The sequence below is a fragment of the Pipistrellus hanaki genome (assembly GCF_964339955.1).
Source record: "Pipistrellus hanaki genome assembly, chromosome: 13".
Taxonomy (NCBI): domain Eukaryota; kingdom Metazoa; phylum Chordata; class Mammalia; order Chiroptera; family Vespertilionidae; genus Pipistrellus; species Pipistrellus hanaki.
The window spans coordinates 32545991-32567288 of NC_140515.1; the positions used below are offsets into that span (position 1 = coordinate 32545991).

General features: G+C 46.3%; 3 protein-coding genes across 3 annotated transcripts; all 3 read left to right on the forward strand.

Moving 5' to 3' along the window:
- Nucleotides 1-1194: 1194 nt before the first annotated feature.
- LOC311631961 (proline-rich protein 23A-like) lies at nt 1195-2265 on the forward strand (the record flags this gene model as incomplete). The annotated part of the gene is made up of 2 exons (XM_084902761.1): nt 1195-1632; nt 1939-2265. 2 exons carry the CDS (start codon nt 1195-1197, stop codon nt 2263-2265), a joined length of 765 nt encoding a protein of 254 aa, XP_084758887.1.
- Nucleotides 2266-12634: 10369 nt separating this feature from the next.
- Nucleotides 12635-13590, forward strand: LOC311632194 (proline-rich protein 23C-like; the record flags this gene model as incomplete). Its single annotated transcript, XM_084903331.1, has 1 exon — nt 12635-13590. One exon carries the CDS (start codon nt 12635-12637, stop codon nt 13514-13516), a length of 882 nt encoding a protein of 293 aa, XP_084759457.1. The 3' UTR covers nt 13517-13590.
- A 3822-nt stretch (nt 13591-17412) lies between these two features.
- LOC311632195 (proline-rich protein 23A-like) lies at nt 17413-17889 on the forward strand (the record flags this gene model as incomplete). The annotated part of the gene is made up of 1 exon (XM_084903332.1): nt 17413-17889. The coding sequence occupies one exon, from the start codon at nt 17413-17415 to the stop codon at nt 17887-17889; it is 477 nt and encodes a 158-aa protein (XP_084759458.1).
- Between the last annotated feature and the right edge of the window lie 3409 nt (nt 17890-21298).

Below are 21298 nucleotides of genomic sequence, written 5' to 3' on the forward strand. Positions count from 1 at the left end.
GTATATGCCATGTTGTAAAAAGGGAACAAATGAGCAATCATGTGGCTAGGAGACACAGGGGTCGAAGGCAATATTTCCTTGTCCTCTGTCGCCATATGAAAGCATCACATATCACAGAAATCAGTGTTGGGCATTTACTCCTAGTAACCCGTTGAGCCACACCTTCGCTTTTTGCAGCCTCCATGTACCTCGCACAAGAGTTCCGGGCTCCGGGACATAATCCTCCTGCGTGGTATTTTTCTCTGTAAATTGGGCTCAAAACAGATACACTTCGCTGCAGGAGTTTAGGTCAAACTCTTCCGTTTATGGTCGCATAAAAATTACGATAGTACTACCCTAAGGTGAGCGGGCGTCCCGCTTTTTGGCGGGACAGTCCCGTTAAAAAGCGGGACGTCTGCTCACCTTATACTACACTGATATATGGATATATATATATATATATATATAGTCGTAAATTGATCGTACGGAGGCTGCTATTCACACACTCCATTCTCACACGACTGAAAGGACCTGACAGTAATTTACAACTTAGGCAAACAGAAAATAATGATGTTGTAAACCCAAAATTCACCCCACTTTCCAAAAGAGAAAAGCTCGGGTCGCTAGGGCGTGGGGGCTCAGGGGCGGGAAGACGGTCTTATGCGTCAGTATCCAGGGACGGCGTTCTATTGGTGAGACTAGAAGCCTAGCCCGCGTTCCGGTTATCATCATGTCCTCCGCACCCGCGGTCAATTCAAAAAAAAGCAACAGGAACTGCGCTGGAAGTCAAGCCCAGAGCATCATGGTCGTTCGGCCCAATGGGGCTTCCTTACAGGAACTTGTCAATTACAGCCGCCGCTGCCGCCGGCTGCAAAGTTGCCCCCATCTCCGAGGGGCGGGGCCTCGGAAGGGGCGGGGTTTATCCAGCAGCTGTGATAGGCTGGTTGCGGGCGTCTAAGGGCACGCACCGGAGGGTCGTCGTCGTGAGCGTATAAAGATTCGAAGCCCGGGGGAAGGGTCGCACTAGCCAGACTGCCGGCCTTTTAGGAGGGCGCCCAGGAGCCCCGAGGACTTGCCCGAGGACTTGCCCCGCGACGCGCGCAGCTCTTCACGCAGCCCAGCCGGCCTCCAGCCCGCTTCACCTGTCTCCGCCGCCGCCGCTGAGTGACACTCCCCTCCGCCAGGCCCAGGAGCACCGCCCGCACCGCCGCCCCGATGCTGGGCAGACGCCCCCTCAGCCCCAGCTTCCATGCCGCGCCCCGGTGGGAACCGCAGCCCGGGGGGCCCGGCCCCGCCAAGCGCCGCCGAATCCAGGAGCCCGCGGGCCCCGAACACGGCATGGCGCCCGGCCTGCAGGGCCCGGCCGAGCCCAGGGCCGCCGCCGCGCTCACCTCCGTGGTGGTGCTGGCCGCAGGCTGCGCCCTGCAGCTGCCTCTGGACAGCGGCGTCGACCTGATGCTGGAGCCCGCGCCCACGTCGGTGCTGCGAGTGCGTCTGGGCGGCCACACCCTCGTGCTGGTGCCCGAGGCGCTCTGGGGCGCGGGCGCGGGGGCGCGCTCGCCCGGCGGCCTGGAGCCCGGCGCTCACCTGGACGCTCCCGGGGGAGGCGTCGCCGTCCAGCAGGGATTCTTCTGCGCATTTGTCCCAGAGATCGTCGCCGCTCCAGAGATCGCTGTCCCAGAGTTCGCCTTCCCAGAGGTCGCCGCCGCTCCAGAGATCGCTGTCTCAGAGATAGTCTTCCCAGAGATGGCCTTCCCAGAGGTCGCCCTCCCAGAGATGGCCTTCCCAGAGGTCGCCCTCCCAGAGATGGCCTTCCCAGAGATCTCCGTCCCAGAGATGGCCTTCCCAGAGGTCTCCGTCCCAGAGATGGCCTTCCCAGAGGTCTCCGTCCCAGAAATGGCCTTCCCAGAGGTCTCCGTCCCAGAGGTCGCCGCCGTTCCAGGGATCGCTGTCCCAGAGTTCGCCGTCCCAGAGATTGCCATCCCAGAAGAGGCCTACGACGAGGATGAGGCCCCCGGGTTCCTGACTCCTTGGATGGTCCATGCAATGGGATTAGGGACCCACCCTCAGAGTCCCATCGAAGAGCCATGGCCCCGGGCCCCCACGCCTAGCCCAGAGAGACGCGCGCCTGGTCCCTACTACAGCCCGGACTTCCACCTTTGGGAGCCCTTCCCCAGCTCCCCGCTCCAACCCCTACCTCCTTCTCCCAGTCCAGGTCCTCAGGTGCGCCCCCGGCGCCCTCTGGGGCCTCCTCCCAAGGCCCGCAGACGGCTGTTCCGGGAATGAACTGCTATAATATAATCCCGCCCCACGGAGCTGAGGACCAGGGGAAGGTATCCCCATATCGGTTGTGTGCATATTGCACAACCTACAAGAATGGAGAAAGACAGATACTCTCTTGATGCAGGCTGCTTTGCAGAATTTTCTGTCAATGGTAGACTAAAACATTTGGAAGAAAGATGACAAAGCAGCAAAGAAATGCTGCTTGAAATACAGGATACTTGACTTTGGGTGGTGAGCAATGCTATATACAGATGATGTATTATATGTAATTGTGCACTTGAAACTTATGTAACTTATTAATGCCCCCCCAATAAATGTAATATTTAAGAAATATTTTTAAAATAAAATGTACATCCAGATTGCTACTTACGTTATTTTCTTTATATAGGTCACCTTTAGGCAGTTCCATTCCCCCTAATTTTGCTTCAGACCTCGGCTCCACTACTTTTCTCTAAAAATACTTCCCTTCCCCAGTAACCTACCGCTGTACCTCTTTTCTCCCAGCTTAGAGTAATTAACTAAATTTCTTTTGTATCATGGGTTTTGGCCCTACTATCCATGGCACCAGCCCCTTTTGGAGGGATCTAGCAAATAGGTATATGTGGACAGATGTCTGTTGGGTACAAAGCAAACAGAATGGGCAACAATGACTGTGCACCCCCCTCTCTTTTTCATGACTAGGTAAATGATTTAATTATATTGCTGGGTTTATGGAGATTTTTCCCCCCAAAGTATCAACTCTTTTCCATTACTTTCTTATATTGTTTATATAATTTTCCTGTCCTGGAAATGTAATTCTAAAGACTGTATTTTTATAGTTCTAAGACCCTAGATATATTTTGTACATACATTGGTACTGGCATATGGAAATAATTTATTCTCATATTGATCTGGTATCCAGCAAAATTATTTAATTTTTTAATAGCTTATTTGTAGATTCTCTTGCTTGACTGATGAAGACAATACTATTTCCAAACGATGAGAAATTGTCTTTTTGTTGTTCATGTTAAACCTCACCTGAGGATATTTTTTCCATTGATTTTTTTTTTTTTAAGAGAGAATGGAAGGGAGGAGGAGAGACAGAGAGAAACATCGATGTAAGATACATCAATTGGTTGCCTCCCACATGTGCCCAGACCAGGGCTGGGAATAAGCCTGCAACCGAGTCACCTGGCCTTGACCAGAATTGAACCTGAGACACTTCACTCCATAGGCCGGTGCTCTAACCTCTGAGTAAACCGGCTAGGGTGAGAAATTGTCTTTTTTTTTTTTTAATGTATTAATTTTTTACAGAGAGGAAGGGAGAGTGAGAGAGAGTTAGAAACATCAATGAAACATCAATAAGCTGCCTCCTGCACAACCCCTACAGGAAATGTGCCCACAACCAAGGTACATGCCCTTGACCAAATCGAACTCAGGACCCTTGAGTCCGCAGACTGGCACTCTTATCCAATGAGCCAAACCAGTAAGGGTGAGAAATTGTCTTTTTTGACAAGCCTCTTACATGTTATTCCTTAATCTCCTTTATTAGATATTTCCAAGTCCAGATTGAACAGTAATAGGGGCATCCTGTCTTATAACTTGTGTAAATGTAGGTGCTTCTAAATTTTACCATAAATTTTAATCTTTTCTGTACATGCTTGGTAGATAACCTATATAAGAAGTTAGTTTTCATTCTTTCTGATCATTGAAAATTTTGGGTTTTTGTGTTGTTTGTTTGGGGCTGGCTACAAAGACTTTCTCAGGTTACTCTGAATGTTTGGCGTTTTATTGTTTGTTTGTATACATAAAGTAGCTACATTCAATCTTTGGGTCTTTGGGTACATACAGAAAGCTGGAAACAGAACAAATGAGACCAAGCTTGAGGCTTCAGGAATTTTAAAAATTGCATGCCCTCTGATTTCAGAAGAGAATGTGGAAGGGGAAAGGCAATAACTGCAGGGTCACTATAAGGATTTTAAATGTTAAATTTTGAAATTAATTTTTCTGTATGTATAAGATGACTTATTGTAGTTTCTTTTTAAATCTATTCATGTGGTCATTCACACTGCTAGGCCTTCTAAAGAAGTATCTTTGCATTTTGGTTATTCTACATTATTTTATACAATTCTAATTCCAGCCTTGGTTCTTTTTTGTTTTGTTTTTTCTTTGTTTATTGCAACCATATACCCACCATTCCTAATTTTAAAATTATTTTTCCAGGTTTGTCTCATATTTTACAATGAAATAAATTATTTGTGATAAAACTAATATCAAGATACTAGCTTTTTCTGCTGAATACTAATAATTATTTAGACTTACCAACATGCTTTGCCAGTGTCTTTGCTCACCTTCTGTTCTTGCATTCCACTCCTTCATTCTGTCCTCATGTTTTTCTTATCAATGTATACTCTTCCAAGTTCCTTCAGCTGTGGCCTGGGTTAGTTTTATATGCCTGCACATATTTCAGTTAAACCTTCAAACTTGCATAATTTTAGCTTGGTTTAGAATTCTAAAATAATGCCTGTAATCTCTCACTACTTTAAAAAGGCTGCTCTATTATTTTCCCTACACATTTATTGTCCAGTTGAGAAGTCTTCTGTCATTTGTATTGCCATTCCTTTGTAGGAGATTAGGCTGTTTAGTATTTTTCTTGACTTTGATGTTCCACAGTTTCAACCTGATGTATTTAGCAGTAAAAATGTTTCCTGCTGCAACTCAGTGACCTTTCTAAATCTGAAGATTTAACTCTTAAAATCTCAAAAAAAGAATGAGTCAATATCTCTTGGGCTACTAAACCCCTCTCCAATCTGTGGGACTTCTGATAGAGAAATGTTGGAGCTGCTTAATTAATGTCCCTAGCCCTATGTCTCTTTTTAATTTCTATATCAATTAGCCCAATAATTCAACTTCCTCTGGCATAAAAACTCTAATTATCTGGCAACATTAAATAAGACTGGTTTTCTCCTGGGCAAAGAAATTTTTTGTGTGGACATATTTTGAATGAATATACATTTTTCTGCTCCACACTTGAATTTTTCATTTGCTTCTTCCTGGTTCCCTAAAATCCAGAACTCAGAACCATCTATATGGAGCTCATATAATTTAAACCTGAGAAATATTCCCTTTCTTTTCTAAGGCACCTTTCAAATGAACAGTTTTATTCAAGTCACATCATCCTTGAAGTTATGTCATTTTAAAAGATAGGCACAAGGATGAGGATTGTAAAAAGACTACATATAAGAAGCAGGCATTTTTCCTGGAAGAGGAGGTGATTTAGACTTAGATTATCCCATAAGAGCTGTCAACAGTGTGTAAAAACATGATATTTGTGCACCTGATGTCTTAGGCCCCCAACATGATGGTTGGCTGCTTTGCCTCAGAATGCACAATTGGCAGTCTACACCCCCTAGCAGGAGGAAAACCAGAGAAAACACTGAGTCAATTCCAAACTTTCAGGACAACAAGAAAATCAGGATAGCAGAATCTCTTGGCTTTATTGATAAGCCACAGCAAAGTTTCTCCAAATGGCTACCAGTTTGGTGAGAATGGCAAACTCGCCAGACTGCGATGTTGGCCTGAGCAACAGGCTCGAAGGACCTATTACTGTGTCATATACCCTGTGTTTCTCGTTCTTGTGACAAGCAACACTTTTAGTCAGCAAATGCAGAATGGAAACATGGCAGAGAGCAAAAGGAGATAAGAAAAAAATGGCTTTATCCCACCAAGGATGTCAAATAAATGGAACCAGTGTCAAAACCTGGTACCAGCTCTGGCTGGTGTGGCTGTTGATGGGGTTGTCGCATGCACCAAAAAGTTACTATTTTGATTTCAAGTCAGAGTACATGCCTGGACTGTGGGCTCAATCCCCAAGATGGGGTGCACAGGAGGCAGATCAATGCTCCACTCTCACATTGATATTTCTCTCTCCAAAAGTTAATTTTAAAATCTTAAAACACACATACATACACACACACACACACACACACACACACACACACACCTGATACCAAACTGAGAATAAGTAGCCAAGAAACTACTGCAGTAACAGAATTAAAAGCTGGTGTTGACTCGCCACATTGGCCCAGACTCCAAAAACGGAGAGTATCAGGCAAAAGGTGCCTGCATGGGTGCTGTTCCTGTTTAAAGGCTGCGGTCCATGGTGATGGGCAATGCAGACTATATCACACGGGGACCTCCAGGAAAGCGGAAAATAAAGAAAGCCACTTAAATTAGAACAAGCGAAGGCTGTTTATTCAGAGCTTGTTAGAGCAAGGGTGTCAGCCCTATCACTTTCTTGCATTTGGCAAACTTATCAGTAGGCAAGGGAGTAGGGAAGCTTTACTGTGGAGAAAGGGGAGGACTTCAGGTATGTCCGACTGAAGGTTGTTGGCAGGGGGAAGCTGGAGGCAGGCTAACTAGAAGCAGGACAGCCTATGTCATTGGTTTGGTTTGTGTGCTTTGGGTCTTGGGCATAGCATGTTTGGCTTTCTCAAGTTGGCCCTGAGCTGGAAATGGGGGTGACAATTAGAAAAGCTGGCCAAGTCCTGCACATTTGGGGCCAGTTGCTGCAGAGGTGATGGTTTTCTTTCTGGGCTGGTGGCTACAAAGTTGTGGGTCAGAATTCATGTGTGGTCTAGCCATTGTTTTGTATATTCAGCCTCTCAGACCTCATTATCCCCATCCAAAATCAGAAAGGAAGAAGTAAAAATCTCTATCTGTAGATTATATGATTTATGTATAGGAAGCCCTAAAGACTCCACACAAAAAAACTATTAGCAATAATAAATTCATTAAGGTTGCAGAATACAAAAATACACAACCAGTAAACTACCTGAAAAAGTTTAAGAAAACAATACAAATGATAGAAACAAACAAAAAATATATACTTAGGAATAAACTTAACAAAAGAGGTGAAAATGCCGGGACCGGTTTGGCTCAGTGGATAGAGCATCGGCCTGGGGACTGAAAGGTCCCGGGTTCGATTCCGGGCAAGGGCATGTACCTTGGTTGCGGGCACATCCCCAGTAGGGGGTGTGCAAGAGGCAGCTGATCGATGATTCTCTCTCATCGATGTTTCTAACTCTCTATCCCTCTCTCTTCCACTCTGTAAAAAATCAATAAAATATATTAAAAAAAAAAGAGGATGGATCATCCCCTTAAGAATTCTCTTTAAAAAAAAAAAAAAAAGAGGTGAAAGACTTATACACTGAATATTATATAATATTAATGAAAGAAATTAAAGAAGACAAATAGAAAAATGCCCCATGTTTATGGATTGGAAAAATGAAAGTTGTTAAAATTTTCATAGTACCCTAAGTGAGCTCCAGATTCAATGCCATCCATGTCAATATCCCAATGACAATCTTGAAAGAAAACAAACAAAAGAAATAAAAAAAAAATCCTAAAATTCATAAGAAACCACAAAAGACCTCGAATAGCCACAGCAATCTTAGCAAACACAAAGCTAGAGGCATCTGACTTTCTGATTTCAAAATATATTATAAATCTACAGTAATTAAAACAGTAGGGTACTGGCATAAAAGCAGACATATAGACCAGTGAAACATATAGAGAGCCCAGAAATAAATCCCCACCCTTACAGTCAATAGATTCCAACAAGGGTGCCAACGGTAGATAATAGGGAAAGGATAGTCTCTCCACCAAATTATATTGGGAAAACCGGATGTCCACATGTAGAAGAACAAAACTGGACCCTTACCTCATCATATACAAAAATCAACTCAGAACTGATTAATGACTTAAACATAAGACCTGAAACAATAAAATTATTCGAAGAAAACATAGAGGAAAAGCTTCTTGACATTGGTCTAGGCAATTATTTTTTTTAATATGATACCAAAAGCAGAGGTAACAAAAGCAAAAATAATCAAAGGAAACAATCAGCAGAATAAAAGGGCAATCTACAGAATGGGAGAAAATATAGATGTGTTAAGTGGATAATATTCAAACTATATAAGGAACTCAAACAACTCAATAGCAAAATCTGTAATAATAAAAGCATAACATGCAAATCTACTGAACAACCAAACAGCAGAACTACTGTCCAGACGAACTTCCAGAGGACCACACTATGACACGCCCTGGCGCCCGGCCAGCAGAGATGGGTGCAATGCAATTGGTTAGGGGGCCCTGCCATCACCCCACTAAAACCTGCAGAGGAAGGCCCAGCCCACCAGCCAGGGAAGCTGTGGCGGGTGTGTAGGGCCAGCCAGTGATGCCCCACAGAGGGAGGCCCAGGCCAGCCAAGTGATCACACCCCACGCCTGTCGCCCACAGAGGGAGGCTACCAGTGGTGGTGGGGGATGGCAAGCAATGGCAGTGGCGGGGGCAAGACCAGTTGCCGGCAGGGGGTTAGAGGGGGAAGGAAAGCCCTGATAGGCTCTGATCACTACCAGGCCTAGAGACCCTACCCAAGGGGTCCCGGATTGCAAGAGGGTGCGGGCTGAGCTGAGGGAGGGACACCCCCCACCCTGCACAAATTTCATGCACCAGGCCTCTAGTATAATAATAATACAGACAGTCCTCAGGTTACATTGGACTTGACTTATGTCGTTTCGTGGTTACATCACTATCTCCCATTTACAGTATTTATTTTTTTTAAAAGTTCCGTCATTTTGACATATGTACACATGTGCTTTATGTTGTTTTTTTATTATTATTTATTCACCACAAGTAAAGGTCAGGAATTGTTATCTTTCTTTTAATTTTTTTTTTACTGTTTCACTCCATTGCTGCTGTGTATGTGCTCCATGTGAGTGACGTAGGTGCTTATGCAGGAGGGTTCTGACTTACAGCAAAAATCGAGTTACGTCGCACTATAGGAAAGGATCTCCTACGTAACCTGAGGGCTTTCTGTAGGCTGATTTGCCTGCCCAACGTAATTCAGTGGTTGAATGTCAACCTATGAACCAGGAGGTCATGGTTGGACCAGGAGGTCATGGTTAGATTCTAGTCAGTCAGGGCATAGGCCTGGGTTTCAGTCTCCATCCCCAATGGGGGATGTGCAGGAGGCAGCCAATCAATGATTCTCATCATTGATGTTTCTCTCTCTCCCTCTCTCTCCCTCTCCCTTTCTCTCTGAAATCAATAAAAATACTTAAAAAAAAAAAAAGAAGAAGAAGAAGAAGAAGAAGAAGAAGAAGAAGAAGAAGAAGAAGAAGAAGAAGAAGGAAGAGTTTACCTCTCAATTATACAATGCAGATACTTATTCAGTAGAGGTAACTAAACTTTGATGATGCTAGATAGAGATGGGATAACTGCCAGATTGATGTTCTTGAGGAGACAAAATGAACTGAGATCAAGTGCACAAATGGAGGAAGTGGCCTTTGCTAGGACCATAAACATTTCATCCATGGGAACAGAAGAGAAGACAGAATGTATAGTCCTTAGTGGAGCTTGGAGAAATATATAAATTTTGAAAAGTATTTCATGATTGCTTATATTGTCTCAGTGGAAAAGAAGCAAGGTGACCATCTAGGGGAGAACATAAGGAGTGAGGTATTGGAAATTTGCAGAGAGGAGAAAGCATGCAATATCCATCTAGAACAACAAGAGAGTGATGGAATAAAGCATAAGAGTAAGATCACTGGGCAGCGTTTGGAGCCCACTTGAAGTTAATGATCACGAATATCAAATGAGACCAGTCAATGAGATTGAGTGTTTTTCTCCAGCCCCATTCAGCTGCACAAGTTCAGGCACAAAGTAGCAGATATATCAACCAGCAAAGTGGGAGACAGGAAAAGGAGCTGAAGATATAAACATGGCAATGATTATAATGAAAAGATAGTAGGAGCCATGGGCTTGTCCAGAGGGATGGAAGGTCTGATAGAGTTTAAATAATTAAAGGCCTAAGCCAGAAAATTAGGAGGTACTCTGAGAATAAAATGGTTGGAAATGTGATCATGGAGGTAATGACAGGGTCAAGAGTAAGAATCGATGAGGTAGAAGGGAAGACAAAATTGTTGAAGGGAAAAGGAAGAGGCCAAGACTTGGGGCCAGAGGGAACCCATGGGGAATTAAAATCACCACAAATTATGCCAGGTGTAAAATGTGTGAGAATTATAGTAAATCAAGTTCTAAAGTTCTCATAACTATGATAGAGACATTTGCTATTCATGTATGTGCTAAATGATTGGTATAAAATATGTCTGAAACCCAATCTTTTTAAACAATATTTTGTTTCTCTACAAGCTGAGGTAATATTACGAAGGCCATAAAGAGAGTGATGACATAGTAAATGAAGAAAGCTGTCAGCGGTGGCTTTTATGAGAAGGTGCTAAGTTGGTCTTTGAAGAAGGTACCAATGCTGCATAAACTGGAGGAAGAGTCAAAACCCAATTTTTTAAAGTCAAAAAATCAGAATGAAGATAGAAACATTTCAAAGAATAAGATATAAAAATGGCTAATAAGCATATAAAAAAAGATCCATGTTGATTGACAATCAGAAATGCAAATGAAAACACAATGGGATAGCATGTAAGTACATCAGATTGGGAAAGATTTAAGAGTCTGGCAATAAGAGATGTTTGCAAGGATGTATGGAAATATGCTCTCCTCACAGGGAGTGTAAACTATGAAAAACATTTGGGGGAAATGGGGAGGCATTACCTGTTAATTTGAAAAGGCATACATAGTACCAATTAGCAATTCACTCCTAGATATACACAATAAATATAAGTAAAAAGTCCATGACATAAAACCAGATAAGTCTGCATTTGATTCCTACATCTAACACAAACTAGCTATTTAATTTTGAATAACTTACTTTACCATTCTCAGTTTCACCTGCTGTGAAGACTGAAAAAGATCAGTTTTGTTTGTTTGTTTGTTTGTTTGTTTGTTTGTTTGTTTCAAAGAAGGCAGGAGTAAGCTTTGGATATGTTTATGGCATTAACTGTGATGATTTCAGGGATTTATACTTGTTTCCAAACTCAAGTTGTATACATACAGTTTTTTGTATGTCAACCATGTTTTTAAAGAAAATTCTTATTTAAATTACTTAATAAAAAGGTGGGTATAGCCAAAACCAGTTTGGCTCAGTGGATAGAGCATTGGCCTGCGGACTGAGGAATCCCGGGTTCGATTCCGGTCAAGGGCATGTACATTGGTTGCGAGCACATCCCCAGTGGAGGGTGTGCAAGAGGCAGCTGGTCGATGTTTCTAACTCTCTATCTCTCTCTCTTCCTCTCTGTAAAAAATCAATAAAATATATTTTTTAAAAAGGTGGGTATATAATAAGTGCTCAATAAAATGATTTGTTTATATTAATGTTTTAATTTTATTGATATATTTAACTGAAGGTAAAGGCTGTTATAAGTCTTATAACAGCCTTAACCTTCAGGAAGAATCTGCCACAAATATTTTACTTTAGCATTAAAACAAAACTTCTCTTAAAGAGAAATCAGTATTTTCCATTTACCCCAGAAATTAAAGAACAAGCATTAAAGAAATTTCGGGTGGGGTGGGGACCGGGTGGAAGGGAGCTGAGGGGGGGGGGGGGAGGAGAAACAATTGTAATAATCTGAACAATAAAGATTTATTAAATTTTTTAAAATATATTTTATTGTTTTTTTACAGAGAGGAAGAGAGAGGGATAGAGAGTTAGAAACATCAATGAGAGAGAATCATCCATCAGCTGCCTCTTGCACACCCCCTACTGGGGATGTGCCCGCAACCAAGGTACATGCCCTTGACTGGAATCCAACCCGGGACCTTTCAGTCCGCAAGCTTACATTCTATCCACTGAGCCATATGGGTTTCGGCAAGATTTATTAAATTAAAAAAAATAATTTCATGGAGTATTTGGGTGGGTCCGTTTGATGCTGGGAAGTGAGTAGTCTAGTTGAGTGGTCTTTTTTTTCTGGAATACCTGAAATCACAGAAAAACATCGGTCCCGAAAGTAAGCACATGTTTCCCAGTTGTTACTGGCGCATCATTTCTTCCCTAGACAAGTACTCTGCCCCCTAGAGGCCTAGAGAAGTATTTCCTCAGAGTGACCTGCCAACCACAGACGCCGATACTGGGCCGGACCACTTGGGGGCGGAGCCTCGGAAGGGGTGGAGCTTAGCGGAAGTGAGATTTGGGTTCCCAGGGTCTCCATTGCCATTTCCTCGGTCTTCCCAGCGCGCACAGGTCAGCTCGAGGAGCCAAAGATTAGAAGTCTGAGGCGCGGGTTCCCCACAAGCTGGACTGCGAGCCTCCAGACAGGGCGCCCAGGAGCTCCGAGGACTTGCCCCGAGGACTTGCCCCGCGACGCGCGGCTCTGCCCCCAGCCCGCCCGCCCCCAGCCCGCTCACCTGCCGCCGCCGCCGCCGCTGAGTGACACTCCCCTCCGCCAGGCCCAGGAGCACCGCCCGCACCGCCGCCCCGATGCTGGGCAGACGCCCCCTCAGCCCCAGCTTCCATGCCGCGCCCCGGTGGGAACCGCAGCCCGGGGGGCCCGGCCCCGCCAAGCGCCGCCGAATCCAGGAGCCCGCGGGCCCCGAACACGGCATGGCGCCCGGCCTGCAGGGCCCGGCCGAGCCCAGGGCCGCCGCCGCGCTCACCTCCGTGGTGGTGCTGGCCGCGGGCTGCGCCCTGCAGCTGCCTCTGGACAGCGGCGTCGACCTGATGCTGGAGCCCGCGCCCACGTCGGTGCTGCGAGTGCGTCTGGGCGGCCACGCCCTCGTGCTGGTGCCCGAGGCGCTCTGGGGCGCGGGCGCGGGGGCGCGCTCGCCCGGCGGCCTGGAGCCCGGCGCTCACCTGGACGCTCCCGGGGGAGGCGTCGCCGTCCAGCAGGGATTCTTCTGCGCATTTGTCCCAGAGATGGCCGTCCCAGAGATCAGCATCCCAGAGATCGCCGTCCCAGAGATCTCCATCCCAGAGATCGCCGTCCCAGAGATCGCTGTCCCAGAGATGGCCTTCCCAGAGGTCGCCTTCCCAGAGATCGCTGTCCCAGAAGAGGCCTACGACGGGAACGAGGACGAGGACGTGGCCCCCGGGTTCCTGACTCCTTGGATGGCCGCTGGAACGGGGTTAGGGACCCACCCGCACGGCCCCATCAGAGCGCCATGGCCCCAGTCCCCCACGCCTAGCCCAGAGAGACGCGCGCCTGGTCCCTACTACAGCCTGCACTCCCACCTTTGGGAGCCCTTCCCCAGCTCAGCGCTCCAACCCCTACCTCCGTCTCCCAGTCCAAGTCCTCAGGTGCGCCCCCGGCGGCGCCCTCTGGGGCCTCCTCCCAAGGCCCGCAGACGGCTGTTCCGGGAATGAACTGCCCCTCCCTCCAGAGTTATACCCAATGTCCTACCACCTGGAAACTGAGCACTTCGTGTGCAAACAGTTCCTTCCGCGCAGACTGGCTATAGTAAGCAGATGAGACGTGAGGAAGAGGAAGGATATTCTAGACCATCGGTTTTCTCTTTCTTGGTGTGTCCAGATGCTCTTCTGGAAAACTGCAGAACAGCATAATGGTAACTGTGGGATTTTATCAGCTGTTTCCAGCATGCATTGGGATTTTTAAATCTGATCATCCGCTGGTTTTGACCTATAAGCTGATATAAAATGTTTGCATTTCTGCTGGTCCACATTATTTCAGACCCTTTTAATTTTACTCTGACCTTTTTCCTATGTAAATCAAACTTTTAACATTTAAAATTTTATTTATCACATTTATACTTCCCATTTTTATTAAATAAAATATTATTGATCAAGCCCTGAAGTCAACATGATTTCTTAAATATATTTTTATTGGTTTCATAGGGGGAGAGAAACATCAAGGTTGAGAAAATCATTGATCAGCTGCCTCCTGCACGCCCCCTACTGGGGATGAGCCCACAACCTGGGCAATCCCTCTGGAATTGAACCCAGGACCTTTCAGTCCACAGGCTGGCACTATCCACTGAACCAAACTGGCTAGGGCAGTGGTCGGCAAACTCTTTAGTCAACAGAGCCAAATATCAACAGTACAACCATTGAAATTTCTTTTGAGGACCAAATTTTTAAACTCAAACTTCTTCTAATGCCACTTCTTCAAAATAGACTCGCCCAGGCCCTGGTATTTTGTGGAAGAGCCACACTCAAGGGACCAAAGAGCCACGCGTGGCTCGAGAGCTGCAATTTGCCGACCATGGGGCCAGGACAACATGATTTTATTTTATAAAACATCACTACTATTAAATTTATCACATACTTTACCAATTCTTCTCTGCCTCTTTATTCTTTTTTTTTCTAATATATATATTTTATTGATTTTTTACAGAGAGGAAGAGAGAGGGATAGAGTTAGAAACATCGACGAGAGAGAATCATCGATCAGCTGCCTCTTGCACACCCCCTACTGGGGATGTGCCCGCAACCAACGTACATGCCCCTGACCAGAATCGAACCCGGGACCTTTCAGTCCGCAGGCCGACGCTCTATCCACTGAGCCAAACCGGTTTCGGCTGCCTCTTTATTCTTATGTTCCACTCTTAAAGTCTAGCCACAATTTTCTTCTTGCTGAAGAATATCCTTTAATAGTTCTTTCTACTATGTTCTATGTATGATAAACTGTCTTGGTTTTGTAAGCCTGAACATGTTTTTATGTGGTAAACTCGCTTATTCTTCTGTTTTATTGCATATTTACTCATTCTAACATGATGTTTAACTAAAGATGTTAGTCCATTGTTCTGCCATTTTGTTGTTTTTGAAAGCAAGAAGTCTTCTGCCAATCAGTTTGTTATTCCTTCTATGTTTGATTCTGCTATCAATTTTAGCATATTTTAAATGTTCCTTTTCCTTTGGTGTTTTAGAGTTTTATTGTAATGTCTCTGGGGTAAATTCTATTTTTATTTGGCTGAGTGGAATTTAATTAACTATCAATATCGGGAATTATCTCTTGACTGAAATTCCACAAAATCTTAGGCTCTATATCTTAGAATATCCCACATATCCCCATCTCTGGGAATCCAATCAGACAGCCTATATAATAAAAGAGTAATATGCAAATTGTTTGACCTGGAGTTCAACCGCTCGCTATGATGTGTGCTGACCATCAGGGGGCAGTGCAGAATATGGCAGGCATCAGCGATGCACTGCTGGCAGTGAGCAGCAGTAGAGGTGCTGCTGGCCTCAAGGAGAGCAGGACTGGGGCAGCAGATGGTGGAGCAAGTGAGTGGGCAGCTCCAGGCCAAGGCGGGTGCGAATAGGGGGTCAATCACCCCACAGATAGCAACCAGCGTCAGGGATGGAGGAGAGGGAGCCCCATGGCATTTATTTGTGAGGGAAATTTTAGCTAAAATACAATCTCATAAACCACTTGCTTACTTTTATAAGTGCCTGTGTCTAAAGTCTCTAAGATTTTCCTGGAGGCTATGGAAAGCCTTTACTCCATTTCTGACCACGCCTTATGCAAATGGTTCTTGAAATTTTTTTTAATAAAAAAGCTTTTAGAATATTCAAGTGAAACTGCAGTTTTTTGTTAGAGAACAGGCTGTGGTATTTAATATTAATAGTAAAAATTTATTATAAGGTTAACTTTTTGTATTTAAACTTTCTTATTTGTATTACATTGAGTCCTTAACAATTAGTTTATTCATTCCTCATTGGTGAAGCTCAGAGGAGAGAAGGACATTTTACAAAATTAAATAGTATGTGTTGGATTTGTTAAGTGAATGAACAAATGATTTTTCCCTATCATCACATCTGAAGAATTCTTATTCATTATCTCTGTCAGTAATACTACTTCCCTATTCTCAGTCATGTAGAGCTGCTTTCTCTCTGATAATGTATTTTCGTTTGCTTTTCTTATTTCATGTGTTTTTTAACCTTCTTAGCTTCCTGCATACTATTTCTAGTTCAGTATTTCCAGTTTCAATTCTGTCTAAACTTTTGTTTAACCCACTCGTATTTCTTGCTTCCATGTTTCCATATTTAATCCCTAGAAGTGTTGTTGTTGTTTTTAGTTCCTTTTTCAGTTATAGCTGACCTATTAATTCAGGTGTACAATACAGCAATTAGACATTTATGTACCTTACAACCACCCTGTAAGTCCAGTACCCATCTGGCACCAACATACTTATTACAATATTATTGACTATATTCCCTATGTTGTACTTTATCATTAGTTCCTTTTTAAAGCTGCCATCTTTAACAAATATGTATTAAGTGCCTACTACGTACCATACACTTTTCCAAACTCCAAGAATACAGGCAAGAACAAAACATTTAAAAATTACTGCCTTGCCGAAACCAGTTTGATTCAGTGGATAGAGTGCCAGCCTGCGGACTGACAGGTCCCAGGTTTGATTCCGGTCAAGGGCATGTACCTTGGTTGTGGGCACATCAGTAGGGGGTGTGCAGGAAGCAGCTGGTTGATATTTCCTTCCTCTCTGTAAAAAAAAAAAAATAAATAAAATAAAATAAAATAAATCAATAAAATATATTTTTTTAAATCACTGCCTTCATGGAGTGCAATAATTCACCCAATAAACAATGCTGCCTCTCATTAAAACAGTAGCAAGAGGAGTGATACGAAGCTGCAGGTAGAGAAAACAGGATTGCTTGTGAAAGGTGTGAGAGTCAAGGATAAATTAAGAGCTTGGGGCCTGAGCACAAAAAGGATGGAATTGTTATTTTCTGAGATTGGAAGGACCTTGAGCAGATATAGAAAAAGAAATAAGATCCGAAACCGGTTTGGCTCAATGGATAGAGCGTTGGCTTGGGGACTGGTTGATGTACCTTGGTTGCGGGCATATCCCCAGTAGGGGGTGTGCAAGAGACAACTGATCGATGACTCTCTCTCATCAATGTTTCTAACTATCTCTCTCCCTACCTCTCTGTACAAAATCAATAATATATATATATATATTTAAAAAAGAAATAAGACATGTTCCATTTTCAACGTGTTGTTAGATGTGCCAGGAGGCGGGGCTTATAGTGAGACGCAGGTCACCTGACATCCCATATTGTCACTCAGTGCGCTGGAGGGCAAGACCTAAGCCCCGCCAGGCTCTCCTAGAATCTGGGGCTTCAGGCATCCGGGAGGCACCGTCGAGTTCCCAGGACTCGCTCAGCGATGCCCCCCCCCTGCACCCGCCCGCCCCCAGCCCGCTCACCTGCCGCCGCCGCCGCCGCTGAGTGACACTCCCCTCCGCCAGGCCCAGGAGCACCGCCCGCACCGCCGCCCCGATGCTGGGCAGACGCCCCCTCAGCCCCAGCTTCCATGCCGCGCCCCGGTGGGAACCGCAGCCCGGGGGGCCCGGCCCCGCCAAGCGCCGCCGAATCCAGGAGCCCGCGGGCCCCGAACACGGCATGGCGCCCGGCCTGCAGGGCCCGGCCGAGCCCAGGGCCGCCGCCGCGCTCACCTCCGTGGTGGTGCTGGCCGCGGGCTGCGCCCTGCAGCTGCCTCTGGACAGCGGCGTCGACCTGATGCTGGAGCCCGCGCCCACGTCGGTGCTGCGAGTGCGTCTGGGCGGCCACACCCTCGTGCTGGTGCCCGAGGCGCTCTGGGGCGCGGGCGCGGGGGCGCGCTCGCCCGGCGGCCTGGAGCCCGGCGCTCACCTGGACGCTCCCGGGGGAGGCGTCGCCGTCCAGCAGGGATTCTTCTGCGCTTTTGTCCCAGAGGTCGCCGCTGTTCAAGAGATCGCCGTCCCAGAAAACGCCTAGGACGCGACCCCCCGCTTCCTGACTCCTTGGATCAGTGTTTCCCAAGTTTTTGACATATGTGTACCCCTTCTATAATTTTCGTAACGCTGAGTACCCCTCGTACTCATGAGAACGTAGAATTAGGCGCAGCTAAGCACGGTGCAGTGCATATCCCCACCAAACTCCGGTGCAACCCATACCCCCACCAAACTCTTCCCGTACCCCTGGGGGTACGCGTACCACACTTTTGGAAACACTGCAGGAACCGGGTTAGGGACCCACCCACACGGCCCCATCAGAGCGCCATGGCCCCAGTCCCCCACGCCTAGCCCAGAGAGACGCGCGCCTGGTCCCTACTACAGCCTGCACTCCCACCTTTGGGAGCCCTTCCCCAGCTCAGCGCTCCAACCCCTACCTCCGTCTCCCAGTCCAGGTCCTCAGGTGCGCCCCCGGCGGCGCCCTCTGGGGCCTCCTCCCAAGGCCCGCAGACCGCTGTTCTGGGAATGAACTGCTCCAAAAAAAGAGACTTAAAAAATACTAGGCAAAAATTAATGAAACAAAGAGCTGTTTAAAAAAATAAATAAATAAACAAAATTGGCAAACCCTTAACTAGACTCACCAAGAAGAAAAGAGAAGGGACTTAAGTAATAAAATCAGAAATAAAATAGGAGACATTGCAACAGATACCACAGAAATACAAAGGTTCATAAGAAACCACTATGAGTAACCATAAGCCAAAAAATTTGGACAATCCAGAAGAAAAGGATAAATTCCTAGAAACATACAACCTATAAATACTGAATCGTGAAGAAACAGAACCTGAAGAGACCAATTACTAGTAAGGAGACTGAGTTAGTAATCAAAAACCTCCCGACAAACAAAAAGTCCAGAACCAGATGGCTTCACTGGTGAATTCTACCAAGCATTTAAAGAAGAATTGACACAAATTGTTCTCAAACTCTTCTAAAGTAGAAGAAGAGGAAACACTCCCAAACTCATTTTATGAGACCGGCATTACCCTGATGCCGAAACCAGACAAGGATGCCACAAGAAAATAAAATGACAGGCCTATATCCCTAATGAACGTAGATGCAAAAATCCTCAGCAAAATATTACCAAACAAATTCAACAATACAATAAGAGGACCATACACAGGGACCAAGTGGAATTGATTTCAGGGATGAAAGGATGGTTCAATATCCACAAATCAATTAATCCCTCTTAGAACCTTACTGTCCCCATCTGTTAGATGGGCAGGTGTCAGACTAGATCTCCAAGGGCCTTCCCAGCTCCATCTCTTGATGCTGAAGCCCAGACATATTCATGATAGGTAACAGTAGAGAATGGAAAATGCATGGAAAAGAGCAAGAAAGGTAGGAGGGGAAAGAGATGCAATGTCACCTGAACAACTCCTCCTCAGTCTGACTCTCCCAGGTGTCACCTTCTCAGGAAACCTATTCTGCCCCCCACCCCTATGGCCCTCTTTCAGGCTCCCCTTTAGTGCTCAGCTAGGGACCAGATCAAGGCCTGGCCCTGGCTGAGAGAACATTAAAGAAGTGAAGAAAGGAAGCTCTGAGGGAGAGAATCCTATCTAATAAAAGTAATATACAAGTTGACCATCACTTCAACATACAAGATGGCTGCCCTCATGTGGTCAAAGATCCTGCCCCCATGTGGACACAAGATGGCCACCACAAGATGGCCAGCAGGGGAGAGCAGTTGGAAGGGACAAGTCTTCAAGGGAGGGCAGTTGTGGGCAATCAGGCCAGCAGGGGAAGGCAGTTGGGAAGGACCAGGCCTGCAAGGGATGGAAGTTGGGGGCGACTGGACCTGCAGGGAAGGGCAGTTGGGCGGGGAAAGAAGTTGGGGATGGGGGTGGGGAGAACCAGGCCTATATCCCTAATGAACGTAGATCAGACTGGCAGGGGAGTAGTTAGGGGGTGATCAGGCTGGCAGGCAGAAGCAGTTAGGGGCAATCAGGAAGGCAGGCAGGCGAGCAGTTGGGAGCCAGCAGTCCTGGATTATGAGAGGGATGTCCGACTGCCTGTCTAGTCCCGATCCTACCTGGATCCTACCTCAAGGAGTCCCAGATTGGAGAGGGTGCAGGCTGGGCTGAGGAACACCCCCTCCCCCCATGCATGAATTTTGTGCACCGGGCCTCTAGTACTAGTATGTGAACAGAGTATGCTGCCTTCTCTGTGGGGCCAGCAGCGCTAGGAAAGCCCCCTATAATTGAGCTGACATGGCATGTGAACCAATGATGTGTGAGTACATGAGAGCAAATTGGAGAAAGAAGCACCTAGATGGGGCAGCTGCCTCCCCCAAAGGGGAACTGGGAAGGGACAGACTAGTTGGCTGGTCCTGGGGTGGAGCCAGAGGCAGCTTCTAGAAACAGAGTTTTGAATGCATGCTAAGTGCACCAAGTCAGGAGCTAAGGTTTGGAAGGAGGCATGAAGAAGCAAAAAAGCCAAAGAGAGTGGAGGAGTTTGTGGAGACACTTCTTGATTTCCCCTCCCCCCCCCCCCCCCCCCCCCCCGGCCCCCAGCCCCAACTCTGTACCTTACTAACTCCTGCTCATATTACTAGCCTCTGACCCCCAAACCCCCAGTGTGGCTCCGCCCCCTCTGGCTACCGTAATTTCAGTTAAATGCCTATTCAGTATCTGCTTGCTTTTCCCCACAGCCCCAAAGTCTGTTTGCTTCGTGAACACAGGGACCGTGCCCTGCTAACCACCGAATGCCCAGCCCCAGCCCCAGCCCCAGCCCTGGGCCTGGTACATGGTAGGCATTCAGGAAATAGTAGTGGAATACATTACAGTGTTTCCCAACCTTCTCTCATGATGAGAATCACCTGGTGGAGTTGTTAAAACACAGATTCCTGAATCCCAACTAAGAAGTGCTAAACTAGGATTTTTGAGAACATATAGGTAAAATTGCATACCTAACTTAGTGCTCTGTATATAACATCTGTGTTAGAGCACTAGTTAAGTATACAATTTTACCTATATGTTCCCAAAAATCCTAGTTTAGCACTTCTTAGTTGGGATTCAGGAATCTGTGTTTTAACAACTCCACCAGGTGATTCTCATCATGAGAGAAGGTTGGGAAACACTGGAATACAAGAATGAACAGAACAATGGTGATTCGGAAACCTCTGGGGGCAAGGCAGTGCTCTCAGGGCCCTCCCCCCACTCCCCCACCCCACCCCCGGTGGGAGTGGCCTGCTAAGGATGGATGATGGATGGGGACCGGCAGGTAGGCTGGCCTCCCCTGCCACATGGGCCATGCGGTTTGGCCCCAGATCCACCGAGAGGGGGTGGGACCACAGCTGTGTGGGACCGCTCAGCACGCTCCACGCAGCGTGTCCCTGGTTCCCTGCCCTGGGTGGAGGGCTGAGCCGGCAGCCCTACAGGGAGCTTGGGAAATCGTTT